The 20,358-nt window shown below is 42.5% G+C and overlaps 1 protein-coding gene across 1 annotated transcript in view; it reads right to left on the minus strand.

Moving 5' to 3' along the window:
* Positions 1–20,136, minus strand: part of ripor2 (RHO family interacting cell polarization regulator 2) — a 54,723-nt gene extending 34,587 nt beyond the window's left edge. The window contains exon 1 of the mRNA XM_070921840.1: positions 20,058–20,136. Within this exon, the coding sequence (XP_070777941.1) occupies positions 20,058–20,136 (79 nt within the window). The remainder of the gene's footprint in view (positions 1–20,057) is intronic.
* Positions 20,137–20,358: the final 222 nt, after the last annotated feature.

A 20,358-nucleotide genomic window follows, 5' to 3' on the forward strand; every position in this document is an offset into this window, starting at 1 on the left:
AACTCGACTTTGTGACAGAAGATAACAAATCACAAAAGGTGCAAATAGTCTCCTCTCAAAAAGTTGCAAAGGTGTCTGGGACTAAATGTGATCACAGCGCTGAAATGCAGCGCTCTGTATTCTGGGTAAGATGAAGAATCAAAAACAAAATCTGCACAAACAGCGAGGAAGAACAGCGCGAGGCAACAGAGATAACAACCAAAGAAGCAGAGACAGAGGAGACGGGAGGCTGGAAAGGAAAGTGCAGCAGAGTGTTGCTGAGAGATCCATCACAATCTTCACAGCACATGTACAACTTATTACTGGTAACTATGAAGAAAACTGTCAGGACTGCTGGCACTGGATGTGTCACACGCCAAAATTGTATCTGCGTGTTGTTCTCATGCTGGCAAACACACAAACAGACATAAAACCGTCATGACACACTGACATGAACCAATAGTCTCTTCCAGCTGCTGGATGCTGTAGAGGGGCCGCACCAAATACCAAAACAGACAGATTATCAGCTTAGGACCCTAAAACGCTTATGGCAATCATAACGCTGCTACAGCTCCCAGCTGCTCCAGCCAGAGGTGTGTGTGTGTGTGTGCGTGTGTGTGTGTGTGTGTCAGTATGTCAAATATCATGTGTCACACATGACGTCTAGTGTAGAGCATGTGCCATGTGGTGCAAGTGTATCCCCTCATAGCATGGTCACACAGTTGGAGGAGAGGATTAATGGGGAACACCTCAACCACACACACCCATACCAAGAATGCTGATCTGCTCAGAGACAACAGGGGAGGGGTGAGGATGGGTTCAAACCCCCTTCCATAAATTCTCTGTCTGTATACAGCGGGAGAGTAGAGGAAGGGGGGGAATGGACAGATGGGAAGGGACTGGAGGAAGAAACAGAGGAGGATGGAGGGAGGGAGGGAAAGTGTTGGAAAAAATAAAATAAAAAGATGGAAAACCCAAGGGGTAGACCAGCAACCATTCATGTCGACAGACGCCCCCCTCCACACACACACACACACACACACACACACAGAGTTGGGCACTCATTACTCCATTAGCAGCACATAATTGTTCCGGTTATCATTTTTCACACATCACTGCCTCTTACTCATGCAGTCATCGGAGAGAAGACACACACAAACACGTGAACACACTTATACGCACATTTTGCACAAGCATTTTGTGTGTGTGTGTTGTCTGTTAATGCTGACTTTTGCCAGTGACCTCTTTCCTCACAATCATTCACAGCAATTGTCTGAGCCACGGATTGTGGTTAAGCAGCGCCGCTTTAGCCGCCGACCCGAAAAGCTCTGATGTCTCTCAGGACGGCTCAGCCCTCACTAACTGCTCTATAGGCTAATGCTACCCTAGCTACGCTCACTGATACACAGCTGAGAGTTCTGTCCTGAGAGAGAGAGACACACACACACACACACACACACACACACAGAAAATAAGCAGCAGAGGGCCTGTGAGGACAGCCGAGCATACGCAAGAATGACTTGTCTATTTTTTTCATTTCATCGCTCAACTTGTGGCCTCATCTCACACCTAGAAAAACAAGACACGAGTCTGCAGCCACTCTGTGAGGCTGTAGGCACAGTGATGTTTTAAGCTGAATGCTAAGGTCGGCATGGCAACACACTAACATGCTGATGTATAGCAGGTATAATGTATGCAATGTTTGGTGTTTAGTTACTAGCATAACACACAAAATACAGCGTAGGCTGATGGGAATTATTGATGAGTTTTGTTGATTTTAGCGCTAGATGAACAGTCAGACAATTTAACTCTGTTTTTGGTCTCTACCAACTCCTGAGGGAAATAACTGGCTCTTCAGCTGCTAACTGCTCCACTATGCTCACCAGCTAGTTGCTAACTGTGTCTGTCTGTCGTTTGGTGCTGAGCAGGCAGTGTACAGTGGGTTTTTTGGAGCTTTTTGCCAAAAACAAGCCTGCTGTGGCTGAAAAGGACGCTAAGAGAGTGGTGAGAGTGAACCAAAATGGTAAAGTTGTGGGCCGGAAAGCTTAACAAAGAGCTGAAACTCTCAATAAAGCTCCATAAAGTCGAGGGGAGCTCCTTCCAGCTGGTCGTCTCCACTGTCCCAGTCAGCCCTCCACTCCCTGACCCTGCCCCTCCCTCCACATACCACTTAACCCCTGTGTAACAACCACAACCCACCGTCTTGACACCAGAAATTCCCAACACCCATAAAATACCTCCCACCCCCTCTGAGGAAGCGGGTGTAGGACATGTTGGGACAGGCGAGCAAAGCCAGACCATCATCTTGACACCAGATAACCTCTGACTCAGAACAGACATCAGACTGTGGTGTCACTGAACCACAATCTAAATGGAGGTTTGTCACTGTTCACTCTGCACGTGATGAATCACTTGCCACGAGAGGTGTGAAAAGTTGAGAAATAACTCAAGTTTCTAAAATAATACCAGTTTGTATGCACTGTGACAGACATATCAAAACAACTGTCTTCGATATCTGTGAACAGAATGACCCAATTCCCCCAAAGGGAACATTAAAGTTTCATCAAAGAACCAGAACAAAATCGACCTCTTGCCAGTTATGGGTTTTTAATCAAAGCAGCTTCCCAGACGCAGACCGAGGGTCGAGTTAAATTTGGAAGTCTGGATCATGGAAACTCAGCAGGAGACTTGAATTAAACCGTCTTAATCATTCAACTCTCGCAGTGTGAATCCAGAGCAGCGAAAACCTGCAAGTGAAATCATTTTTCTCTCCCGGTCCCAATGGAGCACTTTAACTTTCTGTCTGCTGCCTACACGCCTTATGAAATAACTATCAGCTGTGAAAACTTTAAGGAGGCACTCCTCCTGTAAGAATGCGAGGCCTAGGTTTCCCCCCACCCCCCAAAAAACCACACATATGCTCACAGATGGAAAGACATATGTATGTGCACGCAACACGTACACAGAGGCACCCACCCACCCACACACACACACACACACACACACACAGGCAACATTCCCAATAAGTGCAAGTGGGAGTTCTTGAGGAAAGGAAAAGGTCAAGTGCTCGGTGAGTGAGACGTCGATGGACTTTAAAGCACAATGAACTTCCAGGTCATATTTCTCCTCCTTTCTTTTTGTTTGTCTTCATTATCTGCTTCTATTGAATTAGCCGTTAGGTTACTCTAGAGCTGGAACAATAAGTCCATTAAAGCAGTTTGGATAATCGTTTAATGGTTTAAATCATAATTTCGGTGTTGGTTATCAGTTGACTTCAGTTGATCATGTGCTGCTTTATAGAAAATCCTTCTCACTGAAGCTGAATTGATTAATCGAGTGGGTTAACTGATTGAAATTAAACTAATTGGCAACAATTGTGATATTTGTTTAATCTTTTTCAATCATTTTTCAAGCAAAGATGCCAAACTTTCTGAGGTTCCAGCATCTAAAATGTGAAGATTTATTGCTTTTCTTTGTCTTATATGATAGTAAACATAATATCTTTGAGTTTTCGACATTTTTCATTATTTCTCTGACATTTCATGGACAATTAATCGGGCAAATAATTGGCAGATTTATCTATAATGAAAATAATCTTTAGTTGCAGCCCTAGGTTACTTGTTCAGGTGATGCTGACATTCCTTAAAATCAACATTCAGTTCACGTCAACTGTGTTGTGTTTTAGTAGTTTGGGGGGAGAATAAAAACAACAAAACGACAGAGCGTCTGAATTTCCTCCAAACCACACAGTCATAATTCCTTTAATGAGGCTTCGGAGAGAAAGAGAAGGAAATGAGTGTGTGTGTGTGTGTGTGTGTGTGTGTGTGTGTGTGTGTGTGTGTGTGTGTGCGCTTGTCAGAGAGAGAGAGAGAGAGAGAGAGAGAGAGAGAGAGAGAGAGAGAGAGAGAGAGAGAGGAAAAGAAAGAGGGAGAAGAAAGCAGGCTGAGACTGAGGGAGCAGATGCAGGGAATGAAAAGCCGGCTGGGGTAAAGTAGAGAGAAGGTGAGGGAGAGCTTGTGTGCGAGAGTCTGGGAACAGACGCTGGTCTTGCATCCCTGCAGCCCGTCTCGGCTTGGCACAAACACGCTACCCCCTCGTCTCCAGCCCCCTTCAAACAGCTTAACCATGGCCCAAACAGGCTGGCAGGGAAGCAAAGCACTTCCACTTAACCATATCAAAGTCAGCCTGGCGCTGCACTGAAAGAGCATTTAGCTCTGAAAAAAAAATGCCTTTTTTCTCAAAAACAGCATGAGCAGCCGGGGGGGAAAGCCTCGCTGCAAGCTGCACGATTATTTGGGCGAAAGATTTTCCTGTTGTTTTGTTTTTATTTCCAAGTGTATTGAGGACTTGGGGTATCTGGACAAATTGTTGCTTTTGATCAACTTGGAGGACATGCAGCTGAGAAGATAGCGTCAGCTCAGTTGGCAGGCTTTTAAAAAAGAGCGGATTTTAAAATATCAAGGAATTGACATGTTTCTCTGAGGAAGTGGAGTGTTTTTAAAACCCAGAAAGCAGAAAGTGATTTGCAGACCATCTGGCAGGTAGAAAGCAGCTAACAACTGGAGATATCTCCTGATTGAACAGTCAAGGCTGCTCGCTCTACAAACAGGCAGTTTTTCCTTCAGTGCTGCTGCCATGTTTATCTGCTCTGGTTCAGCTGGAAGATCCACTGTGGGTGGTAACAATGTGTAAGAGACGACAAAAGACTGATACCCTTTGACCTCCACCCTCAACAAACCTGGGGGGGCATTTTTAAAATCGCTGTCCTGATTCGCTCACGTTTCTGTGTGTGTGTGTGTGTGTGTGTGTGTGTGTGTGTGTGTGTGTGTGTGTCCTTTTGCACTCTGTCTCATCAGGAGAGCACAAATGCACGGATGCACACATAAACATAAATACAGTGACACAAGCCTCACAATAACATTTCTCCCCAAATCTAAACATATCTCACGTGTCTCCAGGAAACACAAAGCGCCTTCAAGGCCAGACAGTACTCACAACACATCACCTGTCGACAGGACTGACTGACAAATCACGTGAAAAACACATATTTAGCGGGTTGAAAATACTCACTATTGCTATTTTGGAATAGAGTTTCTTATATATACGACAAACATAGGCCATCAAAACAATTATATAACCTATATTTTCAGAGAAGCATCCCCAAAACAAAACCGTACTTCATGTAACTTACAGGTTAATATTACCGAGTGATCCTGTGCTGAGATTTCTGTCAAGAAAACTCGACTTTAAAATGAAAATATGGGTGGTTTGTGGTGGTTTGTGGTGGTTTATCCTTCAATGAGTCGCATCCCTGGTGAGATGAGTTCAAGCATCGCTGTGATACACTAACCTACTGCCCCGGAGAACAAGCCCCCCCACACACACACACACAGTCGGGAGAAAGGAGTTTCCCTCTGAACGAGCGCACCTCTCGAGCCCATGTTATTGACCGTTTTGCGCCTTTACTGAAGTTGCACTTACCCTTTGCAAAACTTCACAAGCGTGGCTCCTCAGTGGCGTCTCTGCCCGTCTACCTGCTCCTCTCCATCCATGCGTAATAAAAGAAGAACAAAGTGCGTTTTCGCTTCTAACGCAGGAGGTTTTCCTGCTGGTCGAGACGTGAATTAAAAGAAAGAATCTCCAAGTCCCCGACTGAACACTGAACCAGCCGCCCCGGATGAGCGATGGATGTTCGCCGTTTGTTCCCCGGTGAGACTCGATGCAGCGGCCGTCCAGAGCAAACACGGAGCCCCCTCACTCACATTCCAGTTTGTGTTTGCGGCGCTCCTCCTGAACAACGGCGAGCCAATGAGAAGCGGAGGATGTCACCGGGAGGGCGGGGTCAGTCTGTTTCGTGCCCCAACTCTCCCTTGTGTGTGTGATGGGGTTGCACGTGCGTGTGGGTATTGGTGCGCGCGCCTTGGAAGCATGAATCAAGCCCTGTCTCTTTGTCTTTGTCCATCTGTCTGTCACGTAAAATCACATGAAATGATCTTTATTGGTTGAGATAGGCCTACTGCCAAAGATAAATTACATATTACAGATTAATGTAATTAATGTACTTTCCATGAGGAAATAAAGAAGAAAATAAAAAGTAAATAAAATCAGAGGAAAATGAATATTAGGCTCACAGTACCTACCTATGGACACACTCTCCCTCTCTGTCTGTGACAATCAGAAACAAACACACAAGGTACATACCTTTTCTTTTCCCATCATATATAATTTACTTTTTGTTTTATCTTTCATATATTAATAGGTTGTATAAATATATGTTTGTGACATCATTGTGAAAAGCTAATACAAAACTTTGAGGACCTTTAAAACCACGTAATGTGTATCATAGAATATAAACTGCACTTCAGGGAACTCAAACCCCCAAATGTCCATATTTTGAGCCAAAATTATTATATGTGTGTTCTCTTGCACGCACACACATTTATTGCTACAGGCTCCTTCTCTGCTCTTTGTGCACACTAGTCCGGCCTGCAGGGCGAATCCACGTCTGAGCACCAGATTTAACCAGCTGTCACCTCATGAACTGTCTCTAATATTTCTCTCTGCCCTTGTACTAGGGCCATTTTTAGGAGAGCAAGCTCATACCTTTTCAGCCTCGTGGGTTTAAATTTAGACCATTCATGTTCACTTGGACGTTAAACCCGACATTTCTTGCGGGGTTACAGTACGACCTGCCTCATTCTGCAGCGTTTTACCAGTGCACGAAAGAAGTTTTATTTGTCCTCGTAAATGTATTGACAGGTTGTGAAAATGATGGTGTGATTATCTGTGATTACACAGCTTAACAACAGGGGCTTTTTTCAAAATTGCCTTTCCAATCCGTTCGCCTCAAGTGGGTTTACAGCGATTGCTTTCCCCTGGACAGCAAGCAACACACAAATTGAATTACATGGAAGGGAACCATGAAAAAGAGAAACACCTCCATCTTTAGGAGCCACAAACAGCGTGAAACACAGAGGTGCTGCCTTATGAGGGCCAAGGGAAACTACATTTCTGTGAGACAACTCTGTATTATGTAGAGAAACTTGTCTTGAGGAGCTCCTGCCAGCATAATTGCCCTCCATAAGTGGATATGCTGTTCCCTTGAGTCCATACAAATCCAATTCAGCTCGCCCTTTCAAGAAGCAAAGGGAGCAGAAAATGGCTTGTCCCTTTTAATCCATCAGTTTGGTATTAGTAGAGGAAGGGATTTCATTGATATGATTAATCTTAAAGGGAGGGTTCCAGGATTTATTTCTTAGTTTGAGTAAAGATGTGGCAAGAAAACAAACTCTGTGGTTTAAATTTGGAGAGAAATCATCTTCGTTGACAAACTACCAAAAGGAGGATACTGCTAACTTTCCCAAAAAAACAAAAACAGCAAAGGGAAAGCTTTCCTCAGAGGGTTGTTGGTCAGGAACCAATGAGAAGAACATAAATGAGAAGATTGAGACTGACAGGCAGAATCACTTCCTTTAGTCTCCACTGGTTGCCAGGCAACCTCACAGGGATGACAAGACTCTAGGAAGTCAGGACAAGAAATAGTCCAGCATATAACCCCCACATTAAACCACAAAATGTCGTATTTACACTTGCACAATCTTGTACAAATTAAACAAATGAGATATATTGTGTTAATTAGTGAGCTTTAGAGGTGCTGGTAAACAGACAGGATGTCTGATTCCCTCTCTTTTACCGTCTTTATGCTAAGCTAGGCTAACCGGCTTCTGCCTGAAGCCTTATATTTCTTAGAAAGATGTGAAAGTGGTATTGATCTTCTCATCTAAAGTATTTCTGATTCTGATAACTCTCAGTAAGAAAGTGGATGAGCATAGTTCCCAAAATGTCGAACTATTCCTTTAAACCAAATGCAACAATTACTACTACTACTGCTACTTTTGGGCCTTTTCCTCTCTCATAGTCGCTTAAAGCTCAAAAAATTAGCAGCAGCAGCGGCTCCACATGTTCTGCTGTCAGAGAGCTTTCCCACCTGAGGCTGCCACATAAATTCAGCCATACACCTCAACCAAAATGACCCCATACCAGTCCTTTTCAGTCCCAGGTCCTTTCTCTAACCGTGACTCTGATTGGTTCACTCTTAAATGTTCTTTGGGGAGTCATACTTTTTGTAACTGTAACGTCACACATCCCAAAAAAGACGTATTTTTGTCTCACTTTGCGTCCCACTTTCCTCTAATGCTGGCCAGAACACATTCTGGGAACTCTGTAGGGTTTCCATAAGCCCCTCAGCTAGTGCTAACACACACACACACACACACACACACACACACATTTACGTGCACACCCAGACACACCCCTCTCTCGGACTCCTAGGCTCTCAGCTGCTGAACAGCTCAGCCTGTAATTATGGCTGTCATCAACAGCCCCTGACTAGCAGCTATATTTACCGAAGAACCAGCGTGCACCAACACTCTCCCCGCACACATACACATACACACACACACACACACACACACACACACACACACACACACACCAGCAAAGAGAAGACCATATACACTTACACCTATAACCACAGCCACACACACACACACACACACACACACACACACGCACACAGATACAGTACATAACCTGCTATTTATAGCAGTTGCCAATCAAAATCACAGCAACAGGTAATTTAGCATTGGGTTAATCTGCATCAACGGCTCTAATCCTCTCAAGATTTTTCTCAAGGAAGCAGAAATTTCTCTCTGGCTCACATACAACGTCATGAACAAAGTAAAACTGAGCATTTTTATTAACTCAAGAATATAACTTTAATGTCATTTCCGTACTGTCCATCTTTCCTGTTGTATTCCTCTGTTTTCAGTCGAAAGAATTTTCACAGAGATACACCCAAAATCATGATGAAACGAAATTACTTTACTCACCTTGTTGAGTAAATATTTCTATCTTTTATCTTCTTATTGTCACAGGAAATATACAGTACTTGCCTACCATGTGTGACCTCTAACCAAGAACACAGTGGCAGATTGTTTAACAGTCCCCTGTCCCATCATATAAAACCTGCAACTTCACTCATTCTAAAATGTGTGATGCTATTTCCAAAATATCAAGATCACCCCAGATCGCCTCACTTTTCAACACTCCCTCCCTGACTTATGTCTCAATGACCTTCTATAAAACCCACTCAGATCCATTTACCGCTCTCTGTTCAACAAACAGCATGTACACAGGTATGTGTGCCCATGAGCATATTCATGCACAGACGGTATGAATGAAACCAACCCCCCACTGACCTCCCAGCAGAGCAGCTCCTCTCCTTCTGTGCCCGCCACAACTGCTGTTGGTCACCGCCAAAGATCTCCTGCTCCACATGTAGCGCGGCATTGAAACACCTTCTGTCGCTCGCTCTACCTCCAATTATTCTCTGCTTCATTCAGTTTAGCATTTTATGTCCTTCACCCTGAGTCTTCATTTTACTCCTCTTTATTATTTTCTCTGTAGTTTTTCTTCGTCTCTGCCTGACAGAGTCTGACCACTAAACCAGGATGAGTCAGAGAGGCCACATGACTAGAGAGCAGGAAGGTGAAGGCAAAGGGATGTACAGGCACAGCTGACAGTGTGTGTGTGTGTGTGTGTGTGTGGGTGTGTGTGAGTGTCAGAGTGAGAGTGTGTGGCACTGAAATGTCAGAGGAAAATGCTGCCTCTTCTCCGGTTACTAGTCCCATTGAGCTTGACTCATTGTCAGACTTCCCTAGTTGTAAATGCCGAACTTGAATGTACAGTAAAATTCTGACATTGTCAGCTCAACTTTAGTTCCCAGCAGGGACATAAAGAAACACACAGTATACTGTATGTGTGCATGTAGCTCTGAATTCACAGGTGTGTTTACTGTATTGCTTCCTAATGTGTCATTAAACGCTTGTGTGAAAAGTTGCATATTATTCTGTGTGTCTCCACAGAGGTGAACCAATTACAGACTGTATACTGCCCGGTGGCACGGCTCCACGCTGGGGCTCCTTTGGTCTGTAATGAGAGGTTGCTTGTTGCAGGTAGAGTCTCTCCCCCGAGGGGCTTGGAGGCACATCATAGACCGGCAGACTGCAATATCATCTCACCAGCCGCTACGTGAGGTGACCTCACAAAGCAAAGACATAAGAGATGCAATCTTTTTCAATTCCTTCCCTTTTAAGTGTTTTTTTAAATTAGTTTCTGACAAGTTGTATATTTTAAAGCTGCAACATATCAGCAATGGATCAAATCACTATAGGTAATGGGGCTCGCTCACAGAGAATTAAAAAACTGTGCAGTCCCCCTCAGCTCTATGGAGCTTTTTAGCCTCTTGCCCAACAGTAGACAGACAAAGTTAGGATCTAGCTGGTGAAGAAAGTTGAACATGTAGAAGCTAAAGAGCCAGATGTTTTTCTGAGGAGTTGGTGTGGGCCAAAACAGAGCCAAAAGGAGAGTGAATATTGAACTTACATTCATGCAGAAACACTACTGCAAATTAATGCTAATGTTGCATCATATCTGCTGCATGTGTAAATAAGCAACAGTTTGCTAATAGGTCAGCCATAACAAGTTTCAACATGATAATATGTTGTGTTTTCAGCTATTTCCCCTGCTCCCGAGTAACCAAAAAATCTAATAATGCAGCTTTGAATTCTAGGTTAAATTTACAAATAAGTGGATGTACTTCTGTTATTTATGATTTTGTATTATTGTATCTCAACTATGAAATAAAGAGCTGGACCTTTTAGCATCTAACTGTTTGGTGTATGTCAAATGAACAAAAGTGAGGCTGGCAGAGTGCATACGTCTTAAACTTGCTTCTTAGAAATTTCATAATTCATAAAAACATAAAAACAGCAACACACTTGTGACCAGCTGTCCAAACAGGAGCAAGACTTGACCTCCAGACTTCCAGCAGGTTACCCCTCTACGCAGAGTCATGGGTGGTCTGTTACGTTTCGCGTTTTAAACAGGATTACCTCATTGTGAGAGAGGTTCCAAACCACTAAGTATAAACCTTGCACGCCCAGTGTTGCCCACAGCACAGATTGTCATGGTAACCACATGGGAATTGTAAAGGAAAGGATAGCAGTACGGTGAAACTGCCATCTTAGATAAAAGCCACATGTAAACATCTGTGACCAAACAACTGGGAAGAGTTTACACTTACGGCTGAGACATGTCCGCAAAGAAAGAAAGATTTCTACTCTTGCATCATCTGGCTTACTGAATGTTGCACCATTACAAATTCACCTTAAGTCCCTACATGCAAAGGATGTTTTTCTCTCTTTTAGCCTTCCCTTTTGTTCTGTCCCTCCTCTTTCAGTGAAAACAGCAGAAAATAATAATAGTTTGAGTCTTTTGGCAAAAGTAGGTCAGTGGAGCCAACTGTCAGAAGCAGGAAGAGGGAGATGCGGAGCGGTAATATTCCAGCTACAGTAGGTCCCCTCAGGTCAGAGCTATTCCCAACACAGAGCGGCCACTGACGCACAAACTACAATACTGTCGTGCTCTCCAGTGTGCTGTATCGCTGTGGACAGAGACGACATCTGTGGCCAGACAGTGGAGGTGTATGTGTGGGTGGACTGTCAGTGTGTGAATGTTGAGGATGGAAGACAATGCTTGTGTGTGTGTGTGTGTGTGTGTGTATGAGGTTGCAGAGGAGTGGGTCAGCGTGTGTGTGTGTGTGTTTTATTGTAGGGCAAGTAGATCAAGTCAGTTTTAGATCATTCTCAAACCTCTAACAGCGATCTCTTTGGCTCTAACCAAGCCCCTCCTGTCCTATATGTCCACTGCAGATCAGATACGCACTTCCATTGAATCACATTATCGCCCATAAAATGATCACAACACTACTGAGAAACGGGGAGGAGGGAGTTACTGTATTTGTGTTGCAAATATGCTGAGCTCAAGTGGACAGACCAACCACTGCTCTACTGCAGGGAGAGTTCTCTATTTCCGAGGAAATTAGTTCCTGTTTTAGTGGGTTTTAAAGTTGACACGCCTTGACAAGACAAGCCTTACAGTGTATTAAAATGGCCCAGTGGATATTAAGATGCTTGTAAATATTGGTTCTATTGGTTATTGTTCTCAGTAGTAGAAGTTCCCAGCAAACTACCAGCTAGTTTCAAACTTGACTAACTAGGGCTACATAAGTAAAGACAGAGGTAAGAAAGGTCGCTGGACAACAATATATCAATTTGTGTAAAATGTAGCACCAAGAGCTGTAAAATAACTGTAAAAATAACAGTTTAAGGGGACCAAACAATAACTTTAACCTTTGTAGGATGCAACCCTAAACAGTGAGAAATGCCGGTTGAATGGCTTTTCAGTGTCTCTAATACCTCCTAATTATTTGTCAAACAGATTTTCCAATTGTACCTTGTATCTCTCTATATAAATACTAAGCTGATAGATGGTGCGGATAAATCACCTCCCTACCAGCTTCCCAGTCAGTGGAGCAGGACTCTGCTCACTGTGATCCTGAGCCTTGGTGGGCACCATGTTGGCTCAGAGGAGGATACGGTTTTCTGGGGTTTGCCACACAAGACAAGTACAGACAAGAGACTGAGGGAGAAATGGATTTGTGAAACCTGACCTGGTTTCTAGTCTTGCAGCCTTCTCCATGAGCTCTGCATATCATGCTAATGCCCTGTGTGTGTGTGTGTGTGTGTGTGTGTGTGGTGGGGGTGCGTCCCCTGTTTCACCCTCTGGGCAAGAGTTGAAAGCTTGTCCTGTAGAAGTGAGATAGATCTCATGTCATCAGCATGATAACTTAATGGGATATCCTCAAAGCTCATATGATTTGAACATACTCATCATGACTCCATTAAATACAGATGTGGCTGTAATGTAAACATCTGACTTTAATATACACCCAATTTAATAGTATGTTTCTTTAGCATTAGCATTTCATCATAAGATACTGAATTGTGCTCCAATGTGTCAGTTAGATGTCTGTTTAATGTTGGTTAAGGCTAGCTGTTAACGTTAGCTAGTGAATTAGTTAAACTAACGTCAACTGTCAACTGAAAATTTCCGGTTTCCTGTAATGTTAAAGTAATTTGAATAAATCAGGTTGGTCACCAAGCAGCATATGGCAAGTATAGTAATTCATGAAGAGCTCCAAGAGAATCTCTCAAGACAGTAGCTTGGATAACATTAATGCTAGCTGACGTAAACCATTCTGGTAAGCTAGCAAAAGTGGATGCCTATCCCTTATTTTTTACTAACTTTTACATGTGTAACTTTTACTGAAGGTTACTAAAACTAGGTGTATTTGGCTAATGCAGCTTTAAAACATAAAACTTACTAAATGAAAGCCTATTAATGTTGTGTAAACAAACACATAGCTATTAGCCAGAGGTTGACAAAAGTAACTTATAGGCTCAATTTTAGCCTAGAAACCTTTTTCTCATATTAGTGTCTCTGAGTGCTTGTTTCTTAGATTAGATGAGGAATGCTGCCCGTCTACTACGACTACTTAGCAAGACAAGCTCCTCTACTTTGGAAATGAGACGTAAATGTGGTGTTTGTGGCATGCTTCCTTCAAAGTACGCCTGCATGTTGTGTCATGCCTCTACATACTCTGGGTTATTTGTTCACTCCTTAAAGCTCAGGTGTTGTTTAGCTGACAACATAAAAGAAAACCCCAGTGGCAAAGTCTGGAGAAAAAGCTGAGAGCACAGGTGAAGACATTACATTAGAGCTTTAACTCCATTCAGGTGTAGTGTCACATCCCACTATTACATACACTCGCCCCCTCAGGATTTATTTACTTTCTCTACATCAGTCGAGGGACATCGGCTGAATGGAAAACTCCCATCTGAGTGACTGACATGTCATTGTGCCAGAAGAAGTTTTCAAAAACCAAACCAAAAGAAAACAAATAAACAATAGCTGTTGAGCCCAGCAATTAGTGGTTTTGTCATGTAATTGGTAGTCTGGGTAGGAGTGGAAACGCATCCTATTGCACAAGGAACAGGAACAACACAAAACATTCCTGCATCAGAGCGGACCAACTTTTCCAAAACCAGTACTACAGCCTAAATCACAACTTGATTAAATGAGGGATTTAATACAGTTTAAGGGATTTAGTCCAGTTTAACACAGTTTTTGAAACTGGAGGGTGTGCGAGGACAAAGATATCCTTAACAGGCTTATGTGAGTTTGAGAGTGTTAATTAGCCTGATAATTAGAGTAAAGTTGTAGTAGAGTAATAGAGTTGTTTTGATTTAGCGAACACTTGCCATCACAATTTGGATGTAACGTTAGGTGTTAACGTTAATTCCATGGAGTCTAACGTTAGCTAGCGTACTTATTATTCCAAATTCCACTTGTTAAACGTTACTACAGCATAAGTTGAGCTCCTCAGCCAAAGTGCCAACTTAACGTTAACGTTTGCCCCTGATGGTTCCATTTTCTTTATGCTATGATAATGACAAGGCTAATTCTGTCATGTAACCATGATGTTACTAAATCATTTGCTTTTGGATTTGTTTTGCAACAGACTAATTTATGAGACAATGGTGTAGAAATTTTGCTAAAATGGCCCTACGTTACTTATGATGTAGTTAAAACGAACGCTTGTTACAGTAGCCTAATTATGTCAAAGAGGGTAAACGCAAAGCTCACTGAAAACGCTGAATTGAAATTACCTTTACAAACGTCATATGTAAGCCTAGTCTTTGAGAACCAAAACTGGTGCTCTGTTACATTGCAAGTAGCAGTAGGATTGCATTAATAGTTTTCCCCTATATCCTCATGCAAAAACCCACAATTTAAAGCTGATATTTAAAAAATATCTTCCCAGGGATTTGTCACCTTTTTCCCCCCTGAAGAGTTTGCATTCCTGCAACATATTTCAAAGACTCTCAAGACTGACATGTCAAAGGAGTAATTATTTCCTATGTGGTTCTTGAGTGTAAATATAATTTAGGGTGCTGCAAGGCCTCCATTTCTAGGAACTCCTCACTTGTGACTGAGAGCAGCTCTGTCATGCTTTCTGACCTGACCCAGTTAGTCAAACACAGGTTTATTTAGATACCAAACACTTACGCTTCATTCCAACCACGGCACCGTCGATCTCATACTCAACTATATTTTTACTGTCATTAAAGCCCTACTACTGCGGCCCTCCTTCAGGACACACTACTCACTTGTACTTTCCTTTGGCACACTGTTTGCGACTCCGCTGCCAACCACGAGTAGATAAGCCGAGCAAAATCAGGCCCTTTGAATCACTCATAAAAAGGAAGGAGTTAAAGAAGCCATTGTGCTTTTTTTTGGTCTCAGTGAAGCTGCTGTGCATTTATAGTGATATGTTTGTTTCAGCCATTTTTTTTTACTGAGAAATGTTTCAAGAAAGGGGGATGTGCATGTGTGTATATGTGTGGTTAAGTGTGCTAACAAGGGAATAAAGCAGAGTTCTGTTTGCGTTAACTTGTGTATGAAACCTCTAAAGTGCTTTGGTTGTAGTTTTGAATGGAATTGTTCAGATCAGGTGGATGTTGGTGCAGAGGTGATTTTGCAGGGGCTCATGGGTAATCATCAGGTGTGAGGTCTGAGACTTTGTTTGTGGTACTGTCCCATCCCAAACCTCCTGAGTTGCATGTTATTTATAGATACTTTTTCCAATGAAAAACCTGAGTTTATGTTGGCAACAAATCTGCCTGGTGACCCCAGTGACCTGAGAAGCCAACATATCCATCCACATTCTCAAAGGGTCAGTTCAAAAGGGTCACAATTACAAAGACAAACAAAAAAATATATTTTCTCACTTACTTCTGGCAGCCACAAACATAGATTTTGGTTTTATGTGCCCCGGTTTTGAGATGGGCCATAACAAAAACGGGCAACGGACATGTAAATAATTTATTGTAGTAAATAAAATAAACTGAGAGGTAAATTTAGATGTGAGGTGAGTTAGTCATTATCGCCATATGTAAATGTGGATGCGTGTGTATAATGAAGTGTAAGATAAATAAAAATAAAGCAAAAGCCAAGAAGGTAGCTTGGCAGCTAGCTTGCTATGAAGGAAGATGACATCCCTAATCATAATCCTACTCTTTAAACTCGGTTTGGCTGGTCTGGGCACAACACCAGACCTACAAGAATGCTGAATAAATATTAGAGGTCTGGAACCAGGCTACCTCCACCCCACAATGGAGTTAAATGTTGTTTGTGGTGCTCACAGCACTGAAAAATGACATTTAAAAAATGAAACAGCAACCTGTCTTTCCATAAACAAATTATCTCTCTCTGGATAATCCACAGACCTCATTTTGACCATATCTCAAAACCTGTACAATTTAAAACCCTTGAATGTCTGCATACCTAGATACCGCTAACCCACTATTTACTGACTACCTAAGTATACTAAGACATCTCTGGTGAAATGTGTATAAGTATGCAGGAACCACATTTCTAAACACAATAGGTACAATCTGGTCAAATTTCATGGTTTGAAAAAGGCAATCTATCCACCATGAGTCCCTTTTTAGGTTTCTGCAAAGTAACTGCTTTTTGCTTTGAGGGAACTAAAACACATTGTTCCCACTGAGTACAGCTAACATAGGCTTTTTGCTAATTCATACGACCTGAAGTGGACTCACTCAGAGTGAGTGAGGAGCAGAGGCAGGAAAAAGGGGAGGGAGAAAGTGAACCTGCCGCTGTTTATTTGCTCTCTTCAGGCACTCTGACATTTCAGGCTAAAAGTAGGGCTCCTTCAGTCATAATTCAGTTTGCCAGCTGCATGGCAGCAAAAGAATGACAAACTAGAGTAAACATGCTATATACAACCTATTGTCTCTGGGAGTGAAGAGATGACAGCAAATAGACATCTGATACACTCCCTTTTCATTACAGTAACTGAAGTCAGTGCCACATGTAGGTTATGCTTATGCTGTTGTAGTAATACAAAATGTGATGCCTGTTTCCTGCTTTTTGGCATTTCGCCTTTATCTTTCACTTCACGTTATTTTTCCTGCATTTTACAGCTATTTCTACTCTGCCAACACCATCATAACAGTATGACAAGATATAAGATCAGTGGTTCTCAAACCTTTTAGCCATGCTAGCAGTGTGGCTCTATAGGAATAACAATGTTGGACAGTTCTCCACTTTTGTTCAAACTGAAATATCTCAGCAACTGTTGTACATACTATTCATAGTGTCATTAGTGATCCCCTGACTTCTTATCCAGTGAAATATCTCAATATCTACAATATTGATTGGCACAGACATTAATGGTTCCAGACGATGTATCTTATGACTTCTCCCTCAGGATGAACTGTAACGACTTTATTGATCCCAGAACTTTTTATCTTCTTTTTATCTTTACCATCATCAGGTCAAAATCTCAATTTGTCCAATACTTTGATTGCAAAAGTAATGGCATTCCCACCAGCCTCAGATGTACTATGTTTAGTGCTAATTAGCTAAAATAAGACAGTGAATATTACACCTACTGAACCCCAATTGTTATTGTGAGCATGTTAGCAAGCAACATACTGAAGGGGGAGAGAGCTGTGTCTAAGTTGCATGCTATAGACTCTTAAGGGCAACACTCATCTGTGTGTCAATTGATGTTTCCCTCCTTGAAACGGCCAATGCGTGTTGCCCTTAAGAGTCTACAGCATGCAACTTAGACTCAGCTCTCTCCCTTTAGTGTGTTGTTTTGATGTTTTTTTTGCTTGAGACGCCTTAATACAAAGCCATGTCTGCTTGTGACTGCCCGTCACATGTTGCATGTCCACAAGTTGTGATGGGTTCAGTTCAAGAGTGATTTTCCCTGTTTGCATTGCATTGAATAGTGTGTAGAGGCCTGAAGAGGTATGACTATTCACTCAGAAAAAAGACAAATTATAATCTTAGTTTTTTATATTTCCAGCCAATAATCATCTGGCAACCCCTTGGATTTATCTTGTGACCCCTTGTGAGGTTCAGACCCCCAGACTGGGAACCACCGCGTAAGACTGTTGCAAAATCACACATCCTTCATTCAAGTTCATTCAACACTGAATTCTAATGTTGTGGGTAGAAAAGCGCAAAGATTTGCAAATCCACTACTAATGATGAAACTAATGATTTAGAAAGAAAATAGGCCAGTGGTGGTAAATTTGCATTCAGCACCAAAAAGAATGAAACACTTGAATATTCAACACAAAACACACAGTATAATTTCCATCACTAATCCAAAGAGCTAATTAGAACATAAAATATAAGTGATCCATATTCTGCAACCTTCAGCTGTGTCTGTGAATAAACACAGTGATGCCTGCTGGCCAACCTCTGCATGAAGAAGTGCTGTGCGATTGGCTGGTTTGTTGCAGAGAGTCATCTGGCTGCGTACCTCCTGGCTGTGATGTTCAAAGGGAACGTCACATTGCCATCGGTGTATCTCAGTCAGAAGTGGGTCAGCGGAAGCATTAACATACATTACACACCAAATGATGCAATATATGGGAATATCCTCACTGTCCACTCATCATCAGTGGAGCTGCTGCAGAGCACTCAGAGCCTGTGTGGAGCTTAAATATATCTTAAAATGTATAAATACACTAGTGTTAATGTGTGCAATGCAAGCAGTTGGTGTGCAATTAAACACTTAATTCTTAGCAGTTTAAAAGATAACAGCACACTCTGAGCATGTGTGCGCGCATATGGTTGACCATTTTGCCACTGGTGTGTGTGTGTTTCAAAAAGGGGGAGGGGGATTCATCAGAGTTAAAGGAATAGTTCAACATTTTGGAAAATACCTGTACTTGGCAGGGAGTTAGATGAGATCGATACCACTCGAATGTCTGTCAGTTCAATATATGGCCACAGATAGCTGTCGGTTAGCTTAGCTTAGCATAAAGACTGAAAACAGCTAGACTGGCTCTGTAAAAAGGTAACAAAATCAGCACCTCTGAAGCTCAGTAATTAAATATTATCTCTGTTGTTTAATCCGTACAAAAATCAAAGTGTAAAAATGACATTTGGACGATTGGGGGGGTTATGTGCCGCACTACTTCTTGCCAAAAGAACCAGCGGTGACTTGGGAAGTTACTGAAAGAAACCTGGTGGAGTGAAGTTAGAAAGAACCAGACCTCCTTAGCCCGCTCCTCATCTCTGCTTGAGGCTAGCAGCTAACGGCTACATTAGCTGCTACTAGCATAGGCTACACACCAAAGTCTCCATCCAAGCTGTCGGTGGTCAAGTTGCATTGTGTGATAATAAAACAGGCTAGTTCTGCGGCATGTTTTTTTTTTTAACTGTTCATCGTGAATGCAACAATGTTATAGAAGTGCAATGATAAGTTGGTGTAGTAGAAGAGTGGAGTACTCACTCAAGCATTATACTGAATGATACACAGAGTGACAGTGAATGATAAGTGCTGAGCCAATTTAGCAATCAAAATGGCTGCAAAGAGAATCCACAATATTCATTTATTATACAACCTGACTGCACCTATAATCAGTCAGGTCCTGCTGTAATCCTAACGCTTATCACGTAAGTTATGATTACAACTGGTTTTAAAATAAAAACACTCATACAAAGTACATGTTGAAAAGATTTTCTTGTGGTGCATAATGCTTGGTTAAAAACATCTGCCTGTTATACAAGAACGCCCACACTGCAGAGGGCATGGCTCCTCTCGGCTTTCTAAAAAGGGTAAAAGTTGAAAAATCAATAAACAAACTCTGCACAGAGCTCCTGCAAAGGGGAACTGGAAACCAAAAGCATGACGTTCTCATTAGTCACGGATTCATTACACTGACTAATTATTACAATCATTGCATGCATGTAATAACCACTGACTATGACTTTAACTCTTCACTAAGATAAATTAATTTTTGGTGGTGATAGTTTAGCATCAGTGTGTATCAGAGTCTACTCATCCATGCAGCAAACAACCCCACCCACACAGCAGAAAAAGTCCCCCCGGGCCACCCTTCAACTGTCACTTTTACCCTCTTCTTAACCCCAATCACAACCACAAGTCACAAACCAACCAGTCTGACCTCGCTGTGATCCAGAAGCAGCCGGTTCAGCCCTGCAGCCCACCTGTAAACCCACGCCTGCTTCCACACTTTACAACTGACCCTTGGCAAGCTTACCGTCCTCGTAGAAGACATCCTCCGCTTCCTCGCGCATCATCTCATCCAGGTCATCCTCTGCAATGTCGGTCATAGCCATCACTACTCCTCTTCTTCTCCTTCTTCTTCTTCTCTACCCCTCGACTGACTAATCGGAGCTTCAGAGAGAGTGACTGGGCTATAATTGAATCAACGCCGGCTCGGCCTCTTCGCTTCAGGCGACAGTCCGATCACCGGCAGGCTCCTTGCTCGAGTAGCAGAGGACTGGGACTGAGCTGAGCCTCAGCTCTCTGCACGAGGATGTGTGTGTGAGTGTGTAAGT

This window comes from Enoplosus armatus, chromosome 16 (genome assembly GCF_043641665.1).
Source record: "Enoplosus armatus isolate fEnoArm2 chromosome 16, fEnoArm2.hap1, whole genome shotgun sequence".
NCBI lineage: Eukaryota > Metazoa > Chordata > Actinopteri > Centrarchiformes > Enoplosidae > Enoplosus > Enoplosus armatus.